At 36.3% G+C, this 25108-nt stretch overlaps 3 protein-coding genes across 3 annotated transcripts in view; 2 read left to right on the forward strand and 1 right to left on the reverse strand.

Moving 5' to 3' along the window:
* The window catches only part of LOC116615507 (alpha-L-fucosidase-like), a 43324-nt gene that overhangs the window by 15855 nt on the left and 2361 nt on the right, over positions 1 to 25108 (reverse strand). Inside the window, exons 3-6 of the mRNA XM_048731510.1 lie at positions 24660 to 24766; positions 24102 to 24232; positions 3905 to 4038; positions 3290 to 3387 (exon numbers count right to left, since the gene is read on the reverse strand). Of these exons, the coding sequence (XP_048587467.1) occupies positions 3290 to 3387; positions 3905 to 4038; positions 24102 to 24232; positions 24660 to 24766 (470 nt within the window). The remainder of the gene's footprint in view (positions 1 to 3289; positions 3388 to 3904; positions 4039 to 24101; positions 24233 to 24659; positions 24767 to 25108) is intronic.
* On the forward strand, positions 8298 to 13304 carry LOC116608335. The gene has a single exon (XM_032369592.2). The coding sequence runs from the start codon at positions 9025 to 9027 to the stop codon at positions 10090 to 10092; it is 1068 nt and encodes a 355-aa protein (XP_032225483.2). The 5' UTR covers positions 8298 to 9024; the 3' UTR covers positions 10093 to 13304.
* On the forward strand, positions 10274 to 13304 carry LOC125570208. The gene has a single exon (XM_048731509.1). The coding sequence runs from the start codon at positions 10274 to 10276 to the stop codon at positions 11648 to 11650; it is 1377 nt and encodes a 458-aa protein (XP_048587466.1). The 3' UTR covers positions 11651 to 13304.

Raw genomic sequence — 25108 nt, forward strand, 5'->3', positions numbered from 1 at the left:
GGATTACCTGGATTGTAGTGATCAGCACAAGTGTAAACGGCCTCAACCCCTCCTTGGGTGGTGGATTACCTGGATTGTAGTGATCAGCACAAGTGTAAATGGCCTCAACCCCTCCTTGGGTGGTGGATTACCTGGATTGTAGTGATCAGCACAAGTGTAAACGGCCTCAACCCCTCCTTGGGTGGTGGATTACCTGGATTGTAGTGATCAGCACAAGTGTAAACGGCCTCAACCCCTCCTTGGGTGGGGGATTACATGGATTGTATTGATCAGCACAAGTGAAAACGGCCTCAACCCCTCCTTGGGTGGGGGATTACCTGGATTGTAGTGATCAGCACAAGTGTAAACGGCCTCAACCCCTCCTTGGGTGTGGGATTACCTGGATTGTAGTGATCAGCACAAGTGTAAACGGCCTCAACCCCTCCTTGGGTGGTGGATTACCTGGATTGTAGTGATCAGCACAAGTGTAAACGGCCTCAACCCCTCCTTGGGTGGGGGATTACCTGGATTGTAGCGATCAGCACAAGTGTAAACGGCCTCAACCCCTCCTTGGGTGGTGGATTACCTGGATTGTAGTGATCAGCACAAGTGTAAACGGCCTCAACCCCTCCTTGGGTGGGGGATTACCTGGATTGTATTGATCAGCACAAGTGTAAACGGCCTCAACCCCTCCTTGGGTGTGGGATTACCTGGATTGTAGTGATCAGCACAAGTGTAAACGGCCTCAACCCCTCCTTGGGTGGGGGATTACCTGGATTGTATTGATCAGCACAAGTGTAAACGGCCTCAACCCCTCCTTGGGTGTGGGATTACCTGGATTGTAGTGATCAGCACAAGTGTAAACGGCCTCAACCCCTCCTTGGGTGGGGGATTACCTGGATTGTAGTGATCAGCACAAGTGTAAACGGCCTCAACCCCTCCTTGGGTGGGGGATTACCTGGATTGTATTGATCAGCACAAGTGTAAACGGCCTCAACCCCTTCTTGGGTGGGGGATTACCTGGATTGTAGTGATCAGCACAAGTGTAAATGGCCTCAACCCCTTCTTGGGTGGGGGATTACCTGGATTGTAGTGATCAGCACAAGTGTAAACGGCCTCAACCCCTTCTTGGGAGGGGGATTACCTGGATTGTATTGATCAGCACAAGTGTAAACGGCCTCAACCCCTCCTTGGGTGTGGGATTACCTGGATTGTAGTGATCAGCACAAGTGTAAACGGCCTCAACCCTTCTTGGGTGGGGGATTACCTGGATTGTAGTGATCAGCACAAGTGTAAACGGCCTCAACCCCTCCTTGGGTGGGGGATTACCTGGATTGTAGTGATCAGCACAAGTGTAAACGGCCTCAACCCCTCCTTGGGTGAAGGATTACCTGGATTGTATTGATCAGCACAAGTGTAAACGGCCTCAACCCCTCCTTGGGTGGGGGATTACCTGGATTGTATTGATCAGCACAAGTGTAAATGGCCTCAACCCCTTCTTGGGTGGGGGATTACCTGGATTGTAGTGATCAGCACAAGTGTAAACGGCCTCAACCCCTTCTTGGGTGGGGGATTACCTGGATTGTAGTGATCAGCACAAGTGTAAACGGCCTCAACCCTTCTTGGGTGGGGGATTACCTGGATTGTAGTGATCAGCACAAGTGTAAACGGCCTCAACCCCTCCTTGGGTGGGGGATTACCTGGATTGTAGTGATCAGCACAAGTGTAAACGGCCTCAACCCCTCCTTGGGTGGGGGATTACCTGGATTGTAGTGATCAGCACAAGTGTAAACGGCCTCAACCCCTCCTTGGGTGGGGGATTACCTGGATTGTAGTGATCAGCACAAGTGTAAACGGCCTCAACCCCTCCTTGGGTGGTGGATTACCTGGATTGTAGTGATCAGCACAAGTGTAAACGGCCTCAACCCTTCTTGGGTGGGGGATTACCTGGATTGTATTGATCAGCACACGTGTAAACGGCCTCAACCCCTCCTTGGGTGGGGGATTACATGGATTGTATTGATCAGCACAAGTGAAAACGGCCTCAACCACTCCTTGGGTGGGGGATTACCTGGATTGTAGTGATCAGCACAAGTGTAAACGGCCTCAACCCCTCCTTGGGTGGGGGATTACCTGGATTGTAGTGATCAGCACAAGTGTAAACGGCCTCAACCCCTCCTTGGGTGGGGGATTACCTGGATTGTAGTGATCAGCACAAGTGTAAACGGCCTCAACCCTTCTTGGGTGGTGGATTACCTGGATTGTAGTGATCAGCACAAGTGTAAACGGCCTCAACCCCTCCTTGGGTGGTGGATTACCTGGATTGTAGTGATCAGCACAAGTGTAAATGGCCTCAACCCCTCCTTGGGTGGTGGATTACCTGGATTGTAGTGATCAGCACAAGTGTAAACGGCCTCAACCCCTCCTTGGGTGGTGGATTACCTGGATTGTAGTGATCAGCACAAGTGTAAACGGCCTCAACCCCTCCTTGGGTGGGGGATTACATGGATTGTATTGATCAGCACAAGTGAAAACGGCCTCAACCCCTCCTTGGGTGGGGGATTACCTGGATTGTAGTGATCAGCACAAGTGTAAATGGCCTCAACCCCTCCTTGGGTGGGGGATTACCTGGATTGTAGTGATCAGCACAAGTGTAAACGGCCTCAACCCCTCCTTGGGTGGGGGATTACCTGGATTGTAGTGATCAGCACAAGTGTAAACGGCCTCAACCCCTCCTTGGGTGGGGGATTACCTGGATTGTAGTGATCAGCACAAGTGTAAACGGCCTCAACCCCTCCTTGGGTGGGGGATTACCTGGATTGTAGTGATCAGCACAAGTGTAAATGGCCTCAACCCCTCCTTGGGTGGGGGATTACCTGGATTGTAGTGATCAGCACAAGTGTAAACGGCCTCAACCCCTCCTTGGGTGGTGGATTACCTGGATTGTAGTGATCAGCACAAGTGTAAACGGCCTCAACCCCTCCTTGGGTGGGGGATTACATGGATTGTATTGATCAGCACAAGTGAAAACGGCCTCAACCCCTCCTTGGGTGGGGGATTACCTGGATTGTAGTGATCAGCACAAGTGTAAATGGCCTCAACCCCTCCTTGGGTGGTGGATTACCTGGATTGTAGTGATCAGCACAAGTGTAAACGGCCTCAACCCCTCCTTGGGTGGTGGATTACCTGGATTGTAGTGATCAGCACAAGTGTAAATGGCCTCAACCCCTCCTTGGGTGGGGGATTACCTGGATTGTAGTGATCAGCACAAGTGTAAATGGCCTCAACCCCTCCTTGGGTGGGGGATTACCTGGATTGTAGTGATCAGCACAAGTGTAAACGGAGCCATGATGGCACATACAGCCAGCCCCCCATCTGTCATTCACCAACACGGTCTCCTTCACAGGACTGGAAAACAAGACAAAAAATGCCGTATATATATTTACAAAATTAATGCCCAGGTCCAAATACGAGTCCCTGTTTGTCATCCCAAAGTCTTCACAAGGGCTGACTAAACCATACAATTTTTTATTGTAGTGGCTAAATGCCTGACAGTTTGGAAAGGTCATTAATTGACTAAATGCCAACAGTTTTCAATTTATTTAAATAACCCAGTAAATTTATGACCAAGTGAGTTTGAAGTAGTCTATTATAATGCTAGAACAAATACTCATGGTGTGATGTTTACACAAGCATCCTGGTGCTTCTTGGAGTACTCCAAGATTGATTGTAATGGAACCATGTAAAAGATGAATGGTAAGAGACCAATATTGAATAATTACATAAAGCTGTTTACTTATAGTAGACGAAGGTTTAAATAAGTGTTTTTTTATGAACTTAATTTTTTTGGAGGGGGTACTTTTATAAATTTTAAATCTTAAATGTTATTGTCTGTTATTATTCCGGTGCATGAGAGGTAATTTACCTGTCATTGTATAACCATGCCAAGAACTTCTTGCTTGTCCAGTAGTCTGGGCTAGCATCCCAGTCACCATCAGACCAGATATATTCAGGCTTGAACTTGGTGACCAAGTCATGGAGCTCTGGTATAACTTTGCCCTTGGAAAAGACATCAGGATCAGCATCCTTATCATTGATTCATCATCATCATACAGTATTACATTCATCATCATCATACAGTATTACATTCATCATCATCATACAGTATTACATTCATCATCATCATACAGTATTACATTCATCATCATCATACAGTATTACATTCATCATCATCATACAGTATTACATTCATCATCAACATACAGTATTACATTCATCATCATCATACAGTATTACATTCATCATCATACAGTATTACATTCATCATCATCATACAGTATTACATTCATCATCATCATACAGTATTACAGTCATCATCATCATACAGTATTACATTCATCATTATAATACAATATTACATTCATCATCATCATACAGTATTACATTCATCATCATCATACAGTATTACATTCATCATCATCATACAGTATTACAGTCATCATCATCATACAGTATTACATTCATCATCATTATACAGTATTACATTCATCATCATACAGTATTACATTCATCATCATCATACAGTATTACATTCATCATCATCATACAGTATTACATTCATCATCATCATACAGTATTACATTCATCATCATCATACAGTATTACATTCATCATCATCATACAGTATTACATTCATCATCATCATACAGTATTACATTCATCATCATCATACAGTATTACATTCATCATCAACATACAGTATTACATTCATCATCATCATACAGTATTACATTCATCATCATCATACAGTATTACATTCATCATCATCATACAGTATTACATTCATCATCATCATACAGTATTACATTCATCATCATCATACAGTATTACATTCATCATCATACAGTATTACATTCATCATCATCATACAGTATTACATTCATCATCATCATACAGTATTGCATTCATCATCATCATACAGTATTACATTCATCATCATCATACAGTATTGCATTCATCATCATCATACAGTATTACATTCATCATCATCATACAGTATTACATTCAGCATCATACAGTATTACATTCATCATCATCATACAGTATTACATTCATCATCATCATACAGTATTACATTCATCATCATACAGTATTACATTCATCATCATCATACAGTATTACATTCATCATCATCATACAGTATTACATTCATCATCATCATACAGTATTACATTCATCATCATCATACAGTATTACATTCATCATCATCATACAGTATTACATTCATCATCATCATACAGTATTACATTCATCATCATCATACAGTATTACATTCATCATCATACAGTATTGCATTCATCATCATCATACAGTATTACATTCATCATCATCATACAGTATTACATTCAGCATCATACAGTATTACATTCATCATCATCATACAGTATTACATTCATCATCATCATACAGTATTACATTCATCATCATCATACAGTATTACATTCATCATCATCATACAGTATTACATTCATCATCATACAGTATTACATTCATCATCATCATACAGTATTACATTCATCATCATCATACAGTATTACATTCATCATCATCATACAGTATTACATTCATCATCATCATACAGTATTACATTCATCATCATACAGTATTACATTCATCATCATCATACAGTATTACATTCATCATCATACAGTATTACATTCATCATCAACATACAGTATTACATTCATCATCATACAGTATTACATTCATCATCATCATACAGTATTACATTCATCATCATCATACAGTATTACATTCATCATCATCATACAGTATTACATTCATCATCATCATACAGTATTACATTCATCATCAACATACAGTATTACATTCATCATCATCATACAGTATTACATTCATCATCATCATACAGTATTACATTCATCATCAACATACAGTATTACATTCATCATCATCATACAGTATTACATTCATCATCATACAGTATTATATTCATCATCATACAGTATTACATTCATCATCATACAGTATTACATTCATCATCATACAGTATTACATTCATCATCATCATACAGTACTGCATTCATCATCATCATACAGTATTACATTCATCATCATCATACAGTATTACATTCATCATCATCATACAGTATTACATTCATCATCATCATACAGTATTACATTCATCATCATCATACAGTATTACATTCATCATCATACAGTATTACATTCATCATCATCATACAGTATTACATTCATCATCATCATACAGTATTACATTCATCATCATCATACAGTATTACATTCATCATCATCATACAGTATTACATTCATCATCAACATACAGTATTACATTCATCATCATCATACAGTATTACATTCATCATCATCATACAGTATTACATTCATCATCATCATACAGTATTACATTCATCATCATCATACAGTATTACATTCATCATCATCATACAGTATTACATTCATCATCATCATACAGTATTACATTCATCATCATCATACAGTATTACATTCATCATCATACAGTATTACATTCATCATCATCATACAGTATTACATTCATCATCATACAGTATTACATTCATCATCATCATACAGTATTACATTCATCATCATACAGTATTACATTCATCATCATCATACAGTATTACATTCATCATCATCATACAGTATTACATTCATCATCATCATACAGTATTGCATTCATCATCATCATACAGTATTACATTCATCATCATCATACAGTATTACATTCATCATCATCATACAGTATTACATTCATCATCATCATACAGTATTACATTCATCATCATCATACAGTATTACATTCATCATCATACAGTATTACATTCATCATCATCATACAGTATTACATTCATCATCATACAGTATTACATTCATCATCATCATACAGTATTACATTCATCATCATACAGTATTACATTCATCATCATCATACAGTATTACATTCATCATCATCATACAGTATTACATTCATCATCATCATACAGTATTACATTCATCATCATCATACAGTATTACATTCATCATCAACATACAGTATTACATTCATCATCATCATACAGTATTACATTCATCATCATCATACAGTATTACATTCATCATCATACAGTATTACATTCATCATCATCATACAGTATTACATGCATCATCATCATACAGTATTACATTCATCATCATCATACAGTATTACATTCATCATCATCATACAGTATTACATTCATCATCATCATACAGTATTACATTCATCATCATCATACAGTATTACATTCATCATCATACAGTATTACATTCATCATCATCATACAGTATTACATTTATCAGCATCATACAGTATTACATTCATCATCATACAGTATTACATTCATCATCATCATACAGTATTACATTCATCATCATCATACAGTATTACATTCATCATCATACAGTATTACATTCATCATCATCATACAGTATTACATTCATCATCATCATACAGTATTACATTCATCATCATCATACAGTATTACATTCATCATCATCATACAGTATTACATTCATCATCATCATACAGTATTACATTCATCATCATCATACAGTATTACATTCATCATCATCGTCAAACAGTATTACATTCATCATCATCATACAGTATTACATTCATCATCATCATACAGTATTACATTCATCATCATCATACAGTATTACATTCATCATCATACAGTATTACATTCATCATCATACAGTATTACATTCATCATCATCATACAGTATTACATTCATCATCATCATACAGTATTACATTCATCATCATCATACAGTATTACATTCATCATCATCATACAGTATTACATTCATCATCATCATACAGTATTACATTCATCATCATCATACAGTATTACATTCATCATCATACAGTATTACATTCATCATCATCATACAGTATTACATTCATCATCATCATACAGTATTACATTCATCATCATCATACAGTATTACATTCATCATCATCATACAGTATTGCATTCATCATCATCATATGAATTTTTTGTTCTCAAAAAATAGTTTTATGTCAAATTGCCGGTTGCTTGATTGTTTATGTAAGTTACTATTATTTCCGTTACGTTATTTTGCGTGACGTCACGCGGATGTGGATTGGGTGGAAGTTCAATTACAACATACACCCTATAGGGCATAATTGTGACGTGGCTCTGAATCGAGCGCGTGGTTCAGTTCTCGTTCATCTTTCTGCGAGATGGGGTTCACATGAACCACTACGGGCTGTATCGTAGCTATCGAGGCGCCATTTTACGAGCAATTCGAATGCTCTAGCGTTTTTATGTTCGCTAGCACGTGGGCAGGCTTTGTTACATAACAAAGGCATACTGCTTGTTGCTGTTGATTTTTGGCCGATTACTGACACATTGGCTTTTTTCTTAGCGAATAGTTTTGAATTATTTTATCATGCTGTTAGCATTTGTTTATATTATGTGAAGAATTTATTCTCTATTGTGTGGGTTTCTTCCTACAGCGATGGGGGTTTCTACCTCTATTTAATTTGTTGGTTTCTGCCTGCAAATTTGTCTGTGGGTTTCTACCTACGGTGATGGGGGTTTCTACCTCTATTTAATTTGTTGGTTTCTACCTGCAAATTTGTCTGTGGGTTTCTACCTACAGCGATAAGGGTTTCTACCTCTATTTAATTTGTTGGTTTCTACCTGCAAATTTGTCTGTGGGTTTCTACCTACAGCGATAAGGGTTTCTACCTCTATTTAATTTGTTGGTTTCTACCTGCAAATTTGTCTGTGGGTTTCTACCTACAGCGATAAGGGTTTCTACCTCTATTTAATTTGTTGGTTTCTACCTGCAAATTTGTCTGTGGGTTTCTACCTACAGCAATGGGGCTTTCTATTTATTTATTTATTTATTTATTTATACACTATTCATACAATTTTGTTTTGTGTTTTTGGTCAGGCATCTCCCATCCTTCTTTTATATTCATTTCAGATGCCTCCAAGACGTTCAACGAGAAAACCAAAACATACTACCGAACCGAACCTGGTTGCAGAGGTGCCTGCCCCTCCTAAAAAACGCACACGAGCTGGCCGCAGGACAACAGAGGCTGAAATCATTCCAGCGACATCAACAGAATCAGCTACCCTTGTCGCAGATATAGTGAGGAGAGTGACTGCCGAGGTAACGCAGACAGTAACTTCTGAAGTGACAAGACAGCTGCTCCCGTTAATTCAGCAAGCACAAACTGCAGCTATTCCTGACAACCCTCCTGTCCTTCCATTGGAGCCATTGCCTGCTGCCATCGTGGAGGATTCTATTTCATCAATACAGAACGCTCTGTCAGGTATGGAGCCCAACCAAAGCTTTTTGTCCATTGGCGTACCTATAGACCACCGCGTCTCTGTGAAATTACGCAGTAAGATTTGGAATAACGAATTTATCGACTTTGGATTATTGATAGATAGTTCTGTGAAGGCAGATAGATTTCAAATCACATTGTCCTCAGTAGATGAAAGCGACCGACCATCGGTCTGTTTTGAGCCAACAAGTAAGCCCAAACGTATACGCTCAATAGATGATTGGCTATCAGCATTTCATGTTTTTGTTGGGGTATATTTACGAAAGTACCCTAATGAGGGCCCAGCTCTCATGAAGTATGGGGATGTCATTCGGGATTTGGCTGTCAGGGGTCAGAATTGGCAACTATACGATGAAAATTTTAGATCAATGCGGGAGACAAGGGCATCTGCAATGCCTTGGGATGCAATTCACTCCGAGCTATGGCTTCGCTCCCAAGGTAATCAGACCCAGAGGCCAACTTTTAAGGGCGCAGCCAAGCATGTGGCCAGGCATTTGTCGGGTATGCCAAAGGGAGTATGTTATAACTTCCACAGGGGAGCGGGTTGCTCAGGCTGTGACTACAAACATACTTGCTACAAGTGTGGGGCGTCACACCCTGCCTTTTCTTGTAATTTTCGTCCCCAAAACAAGTTTAACAGGCCCCAGACAGCTCAATCCCGTACTGGAACCCCCAACACTTCCAACACCAGTAAAAAGTGACAGACTTATTAAATTGTTAGCCGGCTATGAGCCTTCCCTTGTTCAACAACTGCACAGGGGCTTTACTAAGGGTTTTCCTCTTCATTTTGAAGGAGAAAGAGTATCTTTTGAAGCCAAAAATTTAGTTTCAGCCATAGAGAACCCACAAGTGGTGGATAGTAAAATTGGCAAGGAATTAGAAATGGGACGCTTAGCAGGTCCTTTTGATTCCCCACCTTTCCCTGTTTTTCGGGTATCCCCCCTGGGCGCTGTGCCTAAGAAGGCCCCAGGGGAGTTTAGGCTTATTCATCATCTGTCTTTCCCTGATGGCGATTCAGTGAATTCCGGCATTTCATCTGATAATACTAGTGTTCTCTATTCAACAATTAGTGATGCTATTCAACTTGTTAAGTCCGTTGGTCGCGGGTCCTTTTTGGCTAAAACAGATATTAAAAGTGCATTTCGCATAATACCAATAAGGCCAGAAGACCACCACTTATTAGGAATCAAATGGAGAGACGTATATTACTATGATCGTTGTATGCCAATGGGCTGCTCAAGTTCGTGTAAGACCTTTGAGACATTTAGTACAGCTATTCAGTGGATAGCTCAGTCTCAATTCGGGATAACCAATATGCTTCATTTGCTAGATGATTTTTTGATTGTAGCACCATCAGCCGAATTATGTCAGCGACAGCTTGGGGTGTTTTTGGATCTTTGTGCATATCTTGGAATCCCAATGGCACCAGAGAAAACCTGCGGCCCATCGCCTGCATTATCATTTGCAGGCATAGAACTGGATACAATCCAGATGGAGGCTAGGTTACCCCAGGATAAGCTAGATAAATGTATTACACTTATTACTGAGTTTTTGCGCCGTAAAAAAGTTTCATTACGTGAGCTACAATCTCTGGTTGGATTATTAAATTTTGCTTGCTCTGTGGTCATCCCGGGTAGAGCCTTTTTACGTCGTTTAATCAACTTGACGATAGGCATTAAGGCACCTCATCATAAAATAAGGTTGACTAAGGCCGCTAAGGAAGATTTAAATGTATGGCTGGTTTTTCTGTCCTCTTTCAATGGTTGTTCATTTTTCTTAGACGATTACTGGTCCAATTCTCAGAAATTGAGATTATATACAGATGCAGCTGGTTCCTTGGGCTTTGGTGCCATATTTGGTAACGAGTGGTGTTATGGTAGTTGGCCATCTTCTTGGTTGGACAAGAACATAGCAACATTGGAGTTTTACCCCATAGTATTAGGTCTTCAGCTTTGGGGCCACCTGATGCAGAATAAATGTGTATTGTTTTTCACCGATAATGAGGCTTTAGTGCATGTTATAAACAAGCAATCGTGCCAGGATAAATCCCTCATGTTCTTTGTGCGTAAGCTGGTCTTGATTTGCTTACAGAACAACATTTTGTTTAAAGCAAAGCACATACCAGGCGTTCAGAATACTCTGGCTGATAGATTATCTCGCTTGCAGGCGGATGCTTTCAAGCGCCTGGCCCCAGATTCCATGAATACCACACCAGTAGACATTCCGCAGGAATGGCTCCCACAAAATTGGCAGCTATAGTCAGTGAGCTCATGCATTCTAGCCTTCAACCTTCTTCTCGCCCTACTTACAAGAGGGCTTGGGTATTATTTAGACAGTTCTTAGACGATACCTTTAACACTGCGCAAGTTTCGTTGCCCATTTCACCCACAATGTTAGCTCTCTTTTTGGCTTACCTGTTTGACAAGCAATATGCTCCATCAACAGTAAATACCTATGTGTCAGCTTTAGGCTATTCTCACAAATTAGCAGGTCTCCCTGACCCAACTAAGGTATTTTATATCATTCAGATGCTCAAAGGCTACACTAAACTGGGTTCTAGGGTGGACTGTAGGTTACCTATTTCATTACCAATACTGTGTAAAATTGTGTCTGCTGCCCCCTCAGTCACTGGGTCAGTCTTTCAGGAGACATTGTTTCGTACAATGTGTCTAACAGCATTTTTTGCCTTTTTGAGAGTTGGAGAAATGACTGTCAATCAAAAGGAGGCTAACCTCCCATTGCAATTGCATCAGCTATCTCCCATACTCAACAGTGATAACAAAGTGACAGGGTATAAAGTGTCGTTTCAGGATTTTAAGCATAGCTATAACCAGCCTACTTTTTCTATAATTTTAAACCGTCAGAAGGGTATTTGTCCTGTAACAGCTTTAACTGAGTATCTACGGTTAAGGGGTTCCCGTGCAGGTGCTTTATTTCTCGGAATCGATGGTAGCCCTGTGTCTCGAAGTACTTTTTCTTCTCTGCTCTGTCAAGCTATTAAATACTGTGGCCTTGATTCTTCTAAGTATAAGGGACATAGCTTCCGCATTGGTGCAGCTAGCCATGTAGCCAATCTCGGCTTTTCCGATGCACAGATTCGCACACTAGGCCGTTGGAAGTCCAACGCTTTCCTCAGATACATTCGTATTGCTAACATTTCTAATTGAATTCCTTAATAAAGCTACTGTGCAGTGTAGGGCACTATGTCTGCAAGGGCATTCATAGTGCACCCAATTATTTTTTCTCGTTTCAATTTACCTAGTTAATTTTATTTAAAGGTACCCTTTCTTGGTACATTCGTCTTATTTGGTGGCATGTTTTGCAAGGGCATTCATGTCCCTTACAATTTTATGCACTACGGTAGTAAGCTCAACACTATGTCTTGCAAGGGCATTCATAGTGATAACCTTAGTATTAGTAGTAATTTTGGCTTAGGTGTGGTGGCATGTTTTGCAAGTGCATTCATGTCTTTATGCCTAAAACCTGTAGTCCAGGCATTTGGGGGTAAAAAGTTACACACTATGTCTTGCAAGGGCATTCATAGTGAACCCCATGCCCTTGCTTGTATATTTTCGTAGCTATTATGTTTTTTAATTGATCAAATTTATAAGGGCAAGGTGACATGTCCTACAAGGGTAGTCATGTACTTAGTCCTGCATTAGTAAACGACGAGTCGAGCTCAGACTCCTTCAATCATAATTTCGGATAATCGTTGTTGTTGGCGCTGCGCTTGCCTGGGGTGGGGCAGCAGCGTATGGCGCTGCTCATGGCGTTTTGATTGCCCACACCTTTACTGGGCTAAGGTTAATTATTATTGAAAATAATGTTATAGAAAGACTATAAATTATTTATTTTGAATTAGAATTTTAATAAAGCGGCATCGGGTTTTCCCCCTTTGCCATTTACAAACAAATAGTTGGTTGTGTGTTATATTGCCCAGTAAACAAAGCTCAGGCAGCGCAGCAGCTTGTAGCACGCAGAGGCGACGAGACATAAACAGTATTACATTCATCATCATCATACAGTATTACATTCATCATCATACAGTATTACATTCATCATCATCATACAGTATTACATTCATCATCATCATACAGTATTACATTCATCATCATACAGTATTACATTCATCATCAACATACAGTATTACATTCATCATCATCATACAGTATTACATTCATCATCATCATACAGTATTACATTCATCATCATCATACAGTATTACATTCATCATCATACAGTATTGCATTCATCATCATCATACAGTATTACATTCATCATCATCATACAGTATTACATTCAGCATCATACAGTATTACATTCATCATCATCATACAGTATTACATTCATCATCATCATACAGTATTACATTCATCATCATACAGTATTACATTCATCATCATCATACAGTATTACATTCATCATCATACAGTATTACATTCATCATCATCATACAGTATTACATTCATCATCATCATACAGTATTACATTCATCATCATCATACAGTGTTACATTCATCATCAACATACAGTATTACATTTATCATCATCATACAGTATTACATTCATCATCAACATACAGTATTACATTTATCATCAACATACAGTATTACATTCATCATCATCATACAGTATTACATTCATCATCATCATACAGTATTACATTCATCATCAACATACAGTATTACATTTATCATCATCATACAGTATTACATTCATCATCATCATACAGTATTACATTCATCATCATCATACAGTATTACATTCATCATCATCATACAGTATTACATTCAGCATCATACAGTATTACATTCATCATCATCATACAGTATTACATTCATCATCATCATACAGTATTACATTCATCATCATACAGTATTACATTCATCATCAACATACAGTATTACATTCATCATCATCATACAGTATTACAGTACCGCTCACGAACATAGGGACACTGTTCGCGAAACTTTCGCGAACAATGTTCGCGAAATTCGCGAACAGTGTTCGCGAAATTCGCGAACGACGTTCGCGAAATTCGCGAACAACGTTCGCGAAATTCGCGAACATATAGACTGTTCGCGAACACGCTGTTCGCGAACAGATGCAAAATAAACGGTTTGACGAACGGTAACGTGTGATCCAGGGCTTAATAACAGCTGGAACAGCGAAAAGCCATTTATTTGACAAAGACTTGTATTAGACAGAATATAAGTTTTGGAATGAATGCCGATCGCTTGATATTCCTTGAAGATTTTCGAATGTGTGTTAACTGCTAGCGAATACTTTTAAACAGCGGGAAGCCATTTATTTGACAAAGCAAAGACTTGTACTAAACACGGGAGAATTAGTTTGAGGAGGGAATGCCGATCGCTTGATATTCTTCGAAGATTGTCGAATGTGTGTTAACTGCTAGCGAATACTTTGAAAAGCGGGAAGCCATTTATTTGACAAAGCAAAGACTTGTACTAAACACGGGAGAATTAGTTTGAGGAGGGAATGCCGATCGCTTGATTTTCTTCGAAGATTTTCGAAATGTGTCCGAAAACTGCTAGCGTAGACTTAATAACAGCGGGAAGCCATTATTTGACAAAGACATGCAATAAACACAGGATAATTAGTTTGAGGAAGGAACGCCGATCGATCGCTTGATATTATTCGAAGATTTTCGAAATGTGTGAAAACTGCTAGCGAAGACTTAATAACAGCGGGAAGCCATTTATTTGACAAAGACATGTAATAAACACATGAGAATTAGTTTGAGAAAGGAATGCCGATCGCTTGATATTCTTCGAAGATTTTCGAATGTGTGAAAACTGCTAGCGAAGACTTTTGAACAGCGGGAAGCCATTATTTGACAAAGCAAAGACTTGTACTAAACACGGGAGAATTAGTTTGAGGAGGGAATGCCGATCGCTTGATATTATTCGAAGATTTTCGATTGTGTGAAAACTGCTAGCCAATCCTTTTAAACACTGGGAAGCCATTTATTTGACAAAAACTTGTATTAGACACGGGAGAATTAGTTTGAGGAAGGAATGCCGATCGCTTGATATTCTTCGAAGATTTTCGAATGTGTGAAAACTGTGAGTAGTAGTCGTTTGTGTTCGAATACATGAGTCAGCGACAACATGCTATAAATGTCTTCTTTTCGGGTTTTGTAGAATATCAAGCGATCGGCATTCCTTCTCCCGTGTTTATTACAAGTATTTGTCAAATAGGATTTCAAAATTCTTCGCTAGCAGTTTTCACACATTCGAAAATCTTCGAAGGATATCAAGCGATCGGCATTCCTTCTCCCGTGTTTATTACAAGTATTTGTCAAATAGAATTTCAAAATTCTTCGCTAGCAGTTTTCACACATTCGAAAATCTTCGAAGGATATCAAGCGATCGGCATTCCTTCTCCCGTGTTTAGTACAAGTCTTTGCTTTGTCAAATAAATGGATTCCCGTGGTTCAAAATTCTTCGCTAGCAGTTTTCGCACATTCGAAAATCATCGAAGAATATCAAGCGATCGGCATTACTTCCCCAAACAAATTCTCCCGTGTCTAATACAAGTTTTTGTCAAATAAATGGCTTCCCAGTGTTCAAAAGGATTGGCTAGCAGTTTTCACACAATCGAAAATCTTCGAATAATATCAAGCGATCGGCATTCCCTCCTCAAACTAAAGAGATGGCTTTCCGATGTTTAAAATTCTTCGCTAGCAGTTTTCACACATTCGAAAATCTTCGAAGGATATCAAGCGATCGGCATTCCTTCTCCCGTGTTTATTACCAGTATTTGTCAAATAGAATTTCAGAATTCTTCGCTAGCAGTTTTCACACATTCGAAAATCTTCGAAGGATATCAAGCGATCGGCATTCCTTCTCCCGTGTTTATTAAAAGTATTTGTCAAATAGAATTTCAAAATTCTTCGCTAGCAGTTTTCACACATTCGAAAATCATCGAAGAATATCAAGCGATCGGCATTCCTTCCCCAAATTGATTATCCCGTGTGTAATACAAGTATTTGTTAAATAAATGGCTTCCCGCTGTTCAAAAGTATTCGCTAGCAGTTTTCGCACATTCGAAAATCATCGAAGAATATCAAGCGATCGGCATTACTTCCCCAAACAAATTCTCCCGTGTCTAATACAAGTTTTTGTCAAATAAATGGCTTCCCAGTGTTCAAAAGGATTGGCTAGCAGTTTTCACACAATCGAAAATCTTCGAATAATATCAAGCGATCGGCATTCCCTCCTCAAACTAAAGAGATGGCTTTCTGATGTTTAAAATTCTTCGCTAGCAGTTTTCACACATTCGAAAATCTTCGAAGGATATCAAGCGATCGGCATTCCTTCTCCCGTGTTTATTACAAGTATTTGTCAAATAGAATTTCAGAATTCTTCGCTAGCAGTTTTCACACATTCGAAAATCTTCGAAGGATATCAAGCGATCGGCATTCCTTCTCCCGTGTTTATTAAAAGTATTTGTCAAATAGAATTTCAAAATTCTTCGCTAGCAGTTTTCACACATTCGAAAATCATCGAAGAATATCAAGCGATCGGCATTCCGTCCCCAAATTAATTATCCTGTGTGTAATACAAGTATTTGTTAAATAAATGGCTTCCCGCTTTTCAAAAGTATTCGCTAGCAGTTGTCACATTCGACAATCTCCGAAGCATATCAAGCGATCGACATTCCTTCCCTCTTCGAGGCAAGCTTTTGAGAATAAACTAACTAACTTTTTTGCCTGTGTCTGCCCTCGTAAATCCACGATCGAATCCTTCGCATGCTTTGGCTTTCATCCGCCATCTTTATCGTCTTTATTTCTCAAACTTGAAAGTGTCTTGTCTTGATCGTCTACGAATAATTGAACTGAAGGCATATCAGACTATAACTGAATTTGTTGTTTCTGATTTTAACGATAACCATAGCTCTCAGCTGACTTTTACACGAACAATTTATTTGAATCGCTTGCAGAACTCCTGTATGTATTTTAAGTGAGTATAAGTACTGTAAGTCTTCGGTTACGAGGTACGAGTTCCCGTTTGTCAAACGGTTTGTCCCGGTCTGTTCGCGAACACTGTGTTCGCGAACATCAGCTGTTCGCGAACGTTGTTCGCGAATTTCGCGAACAATTTCGCGAACATATGTCCACATGTTCGAGAGCGGTACTGTACATTCATCATCATCATACAGTATTACATTCATCATCATCATACAGTATTACATTCATCATCATACAGTATTGCATTCATCATCATCATACAGTATTACATTCATCATCATCATACAGTATTACATTCAGCATCATACAGTATTACATTCATCATCATCATACAGTATTACATTCATCATCATCATACAGTATTACATTCATCATCATACAGTATTACATTCATCATCATCATACAGTATTACATTCATCATCATACAGTATTACATTCATCATCATCATACAGTATTACATTCATCATCATCATACAGTATTACATTCATCATCATCATACAGTATTACATTCATCATCAACATACAGTATTACATTTATCATCATCATACAGTATTACATTCATCATCAACATACAGTATTACATTTATCATCAACATACAGTATTACATTCATCATCATCATACAGTATTACATTCATCATCATCATACAGTATTACATTCATCATCAACATACAGTATTACATTTATCATCATCATACAGTATTACATTCATCATCATCATACAGTATTACATTCATCATCATCATACAGTATTACATTCATCATCAACATACAGTATTACATTCATCATCATCATACAGTATTACATTCATCATCATCATACAGTATTACATTCATCATCATCATACAGTATTACATTCATCATCATCATACAGTATTACATTCAGCATCATACAGTATTACATTCATCATCATCATACAGTATTACATTCATCATCATCATACAGTATTACATTCATCATCATACAGTATTACATTCATCATCATCATACAGTATTACATTCATCATCATCATACAGTATTACATTCATCATCATCATACAGTATTACATTCATCATCATCATACAGTATTACATTCATCATCAACATACAGTATTACATTCATCATCATCATACAGTATTACATTCATCATCATCATACAGTATTACATTCATCATCAACATACAGTATTACATTCATCATCATCATACAGTATTACATTCATCATCATACAGTATTACATTCATCATCATCATACAGTATTACATTCATCATCATACAGTATTACATTCATCATCATCATACAGTATTACATTCATCATCATACAGTATTACATTCATCATCATCATACAGTATTACATTCATCATCATACAGTATTACATTCATCATCATCATACAGTATTACATTCATCATCATCATACAGTATTACATTCATCATCATCATACAGTATTACATTCATCATCATACAGTATTACATTCATCATCATCATACAGTATTACATTCATCATCATCATACAGTATTACATTCATCATCATCATACAGTATTACATTCATCATCATCATACAGTATTACATTCATCATCATACAGTATTACATTCATCATCATACAGTATTACATTCATCATCATACAGTATTACATTCATCATCATCATACAGTATTACATTCATCATCATCATACAGTATTACATTCATCATCATCATACAGTATTACATTCATCATCATCATACAGTATTACATTCATCATCATCATACAGTATTACATTCATCATCATCATACAGTATTACATTCATCATCATCATACAGTATTACATTCATCATCATCATACAGTATTACATTCATCATCATACAGTATTGCATTCATCATCATCATACAGTATTACATTCATCATCATCATACAGTATTACATTCAGCATCATACAGTATTACATTCATCATCATCATACAGTATTACATTCATCATCATCATACAGTATTACATTCATCATCATACAGTATTACATTCATCATCATCATACAGTATTACATTCATCAGCATCATACAGTATTACATTCATCATCATCATACAGTATTACATTCATCATCATCATACAGTATTACATTCATCATCATCATACAGTATTACATTCATCATCAACATACAGTATTACATTCATCATCATCATACAGTATTACATTCATCATCATCATACAGTATTACATTCATCATCATCATACAGTATTACATTCATCATCATCATACAGTATTACATTCATCATCATCATACAGTATTACATTCATCATCATACAGTATTACATTCATCATCATCATACAGTATTACATTCATCATCATCGTCATACAGTATTACATTCATCATCATCATACAGTATTACATTCATCATCATCATACAGTATTACATTCATCATCATCATACAGTATTACATTCATCATCATCATACAGTATTACATTCATCATCAACATACAGTATTACATTCATCATCATACAGTATTACATTCATCATCATCATACAGTATTACATTCATCATCATCGTCATACAGTATTACATTTATCAGCATCATACAGTATTACATTCATCATCATACAGTATTACATTCATCATCATACAGTATTACATTCATCATCATCATACAGTATTACATTCATCATCATCATACAGTATTACATTCATCATCATCATACAGTATTACATTCATCATCATCATACAGTATTACATTCATCATCAACATACAGTATTACATTCATCATCATCATACAGTATTACATTCATCATCATCATACAGTATTACATTCATCATCAACATACAGTATTACATTCATCATCATCATACAGTATTACATTCATCATCATCATACAGTATTACATTCATCATCATCATACAGTATTACATTCATCATCATCATACAGTATTACATTCATCATCATCATACAGTATTACATTCATCATCATACAGTATTACATTCATCATCATCATACAGTATTACATTCATCATCATCATACAGTATTACATTCATCATCATCATACAGTATTACATTCATCATCATCATACAGTATTACATTCATCATCATACAGTATTGCATTCATCATCATCATACAGTATTACATTCATCATCATCATACAGTATTACATTCAGCATCATACAGTATTACATTCATCATCATCATACAGTATTACATTCATCATCATCATACAGTATTACATTCATCATCATACAGTATTACATTCATCATCATCATACAGTATTACATTCATCATCATCATACAGTATTACATTCATCATCATCATACAGTATTACATTCATCATCATCATACAGTATTACATTCATCATCAACATACAGTATTACATTCATCATCATCATACAGTATTACATTCATCATCATCATACAGTATTACATTCATCATCAACATACAGTATTACATTCATCATCATCATACAGTATTACATTCATCATCATACAGTATTACATTCATCATCATCATACAGTATTACATTCATCATCATACAGTATTACATTCATCATCATCATACAGTATTACATTCATCATCATACAGTATTACATTCATCATCATCATACAGTATTACATTCATCATCATACAGTATTACATTCATCATCATCATACAGTATTACATTCATCATCATCATACAGTATTACATTCATCATCATCATACAGTATTACATTCATCATCATACAGTATTACATTCATCATCATCATACAGTATTACATTCATCATCATCATACAGTATTACATTCATCATCATCATACAGTATTACATTCATCATCATACAGTATTACATTCATCATCATCATACAGTATTACATTCATCATCATCATACAGTATTACATTCATCATCATCATACAGTATTACATTCATCATCATCATACAGTATTACATTCATCATCATACAGTATTACATTCATCATCATACAGTATTACATTCATCATCATACAGTATTACATTCATCATCATCATACAGTATTACATTCATCATCATCATACAGTATTACATTCATCATCATCATACAGTATTACATTCATCATCATCATACAGTATTACATTCATCATCATCATACAGTATTACATTCATCATCATCATACAGTATTACATTCATCATCATCATACAGTATTACATTCATCAGCATCATACAGTATTACATTCATCATCATCATACAGTATTACATTCATCATCATCATACAGTATTACATTCATCATCATCATACAGTATTACATTCATCATCATCATACAGTATTACATTCATCATCATACAGTATTACATTCATCATCATCATACAGTATTACATTCATCATCATCATACAGTATTACATTCATCATCATCATACAGTATTACATTCATCATCATCATACAGTATTACATTCATCATCATCATACAGTATTACATTCATCATCATACAGTATTACATTCATCATCATACAGTATTACATTCATCATCATACAGTATTACATTCATCATCATACAGTATTACATTCATCATCATCATACAGTATTACATTCATCATCATCATACAGTATTACATTCATCATCATCATACAGTATTACATTCATCATCATCATACAGTATTACATTCATCATCATCATACAGTATTACATTCATCATCATCATACAGTATTACATTCATCATGATCATACAGTATTACATTCATCATCATCATCATACAGTATTACATTTATCAGCATCATACAGTATTACATTCATCATCATCATCATACAGTATTACATTTATCAGCATCATACAGTATTACATTCATCATCATACAGTATTACATTCATCATCATCATACAGTATTACATTCATCATCATCATCATACAGTATTACATTTATCAGCATCATACAGTATTACATTCATCATCATACAGTATTACATTCATCATCATCATACAGTATTACATTCATCATCATCATACAGTATTACATTCATCATCATACAGTATTACATTCATCATCATACAGTATTACATTCATCATCATACAGTATTCATTCATCATCATACAGTATTACATTCATCATCATACAGTATTACATTCATCATCATCATACAGTATTACATTCATCATCATCATACAGTATTACATTCATCATCATACAGTATTACATTCATCATCATACAGTATTACATTCATCATCATCATACAGTATTACATTCATCATCATCATACAGTATTACATTCATCAGCATCATACAGTATTACATTCATCATCACCATACAGTATTACATTCATCATCATCATACAGTATTACATTCATCATCATCATACAGTATTACATTCATCATCATACAGTATTACATTCATCATCATCATACAGTATTACATTCATCATCATCATACAGTATTACATTCATCAGCATCATACAGTATTACATTCATCATCATCATACAGTATTACATTCATCAGCATCATACAGTATTACATTTATCAGCATCATACAGTATTACATTTATCAGCATCATACAGTATTACATTCATCATCATACAGTATTACATTCATCATCATACAGTATTACATTCATCATCATCATACAGTATTACATTCATCATCATCATACAGTATTACATTCATCATCATCATACAGTATTACATTCATCATCATCATACAGTATTACATTCATCATCATCATACAGTATTACATTCATCAGCATCATACAGTATTACATTCATCAGCATCATACAGTATTACATTCATCATCATCATACAGTATTACATTCATCATCATACAGTATTACAGTCATCATCATCATACAGTATTACATTCATCATCATCATACAGTATTACATTCATCATCATCATACAGTATTACATTCATCATCATCATACAGTATTACATTTATCAGCATCATACAGTATTACATTCATCATCATACAGTATTACATTCATCATCATACAGTATTACATTCATCATCATCATACAGTATTACATTCATCATCATCATACAGTATTACATTCATCATCATCATACAGTATTACATTCATCATCATCATACAGTATTACATTCATCATCATCATACAGTATTACATTCATCATCATACAGTATTACATTCATCATCATCATACAGTATTACATTCATCAGCATCATACAGTATTACATTTATCAGCATCATACAGTATTACATTCATCATCATACAGTATTACATTCATCATCATACAGTATTACATTCATCATCATCATACAGTATTACATTCATCATCATCATACAGTATTACATTCATCATCATCATACAGTATTACATTCATCATCATCATACAGTATTACATTCATCATCATCATACAGTATTACATTCATCATCATCATACAGTATTACATTCATCATCATCATACAGTATTACATTCATCATCATCATACAGTATTACATTCATCATCATCATACAGTATTACATTAATCATCATCATACAGTATTACATTCATCATCATACAGTATTACATTCATCATCATCATACAGTATTACATTCATCATCATCATACAGTATTACATTCATCATCATCATACAGTATTACATTCATCATCATCATACAGTATTACATTCATCATCATCATACAGTATTACATTCATCATCATCATACAGTATTACATTCATCATCATCATACACCTATTTCCTATAAGGTCGCACTCAAAGAATCCATGTGTCTTAACCAGCACGAATCCCTCACCTTAACGAATCCCTGTGTTTTGTACTTGTTGTGCTGGTCTTCCAGGTATAATGGGTGAAACCATTCATAGAGCGAGTAGTAAAGACCAAATGTGATGTTCTTGTACTGTCGAATTGCTGTTGCCATATCGTCTAAAAATAGTTTGAAAAACAGTTTGGATTAATTTTTTTCAACTGATTATTGAATGCATTCTTTGCTGGCTTGATTTAAGACCCTAGTGTATTTAATTATATAACCCAAAGGGCAGTACCTAGGAAGGGGGGGGGGGGGCATTCTTCAGGGTAAAAGTGATAGGGATGCTTATCAAGAAATTCGAAAAATAACCCTTAAAAACTACAGGAATGGCCAAAATTGATGCCCAAGAAATACCAAAACAGTAGACTTCTTCTCTCATGACAAATTGTCATGAGAAAACGTTTTGTTTGGAAGTTGGAAGTATTATATAATCTAGAAAACATTGAGCAATCTAATGTAATGCATGGTTGATTTGTAGTGTTCATAAATAATACTAAATCTTAACTTTGCCTCACTTTGACTAACCCATGAATGTTAAAGTACCTGTTAGATCCCGGTGGGGTCCATTATCGACAGAATTCCAGTTCCAGGAAGTATTGGATTTCCAGTTTGTCCATCCTTCGTGATGCTTGCTTGTCAACACAAAATACCTGCAAACGAGGGCCAAGCCAATATTTCTATTCCAGAGGTGTACCCAAAGGCACTGTACTTGCCCCCCTTCCTCCCATTCTACATATACTAGCGGAATGGAGACATGTTAACAGAATCAGCCTGATTCCTGTCAGCTAAAAATATCTAATTCAAATAATTAAAGGCATTTGTCAGCATGACAGCTATAAGGTAAAAAACTGAGATCTCAAACTAGAAGAAAAATAAACAAGAAAGTAACAACCATTCCACGCCACTACTTCCATTTACACACACAGCATTACTTGAAGTAGAAGCAATAAGAAAAACATGCTACTTTCCTCTATCTACACAGTTACAATTTT

The sequence above is a fragment of the Nematostella vectensis genome, chromosome 8 (genome assembly GCF_932526225.1).
Source record: "Nematostella vectensis chromosome 8, jaNemVect1.1, whole genome shotgun sequence".
NCBI classification, from domain to species: Eukaryota; Metazoa; Cnidaria; class Anthozoa; order Actiniaria; family Edwardsiidae; genus Nematostella; species Nematostella vectensis.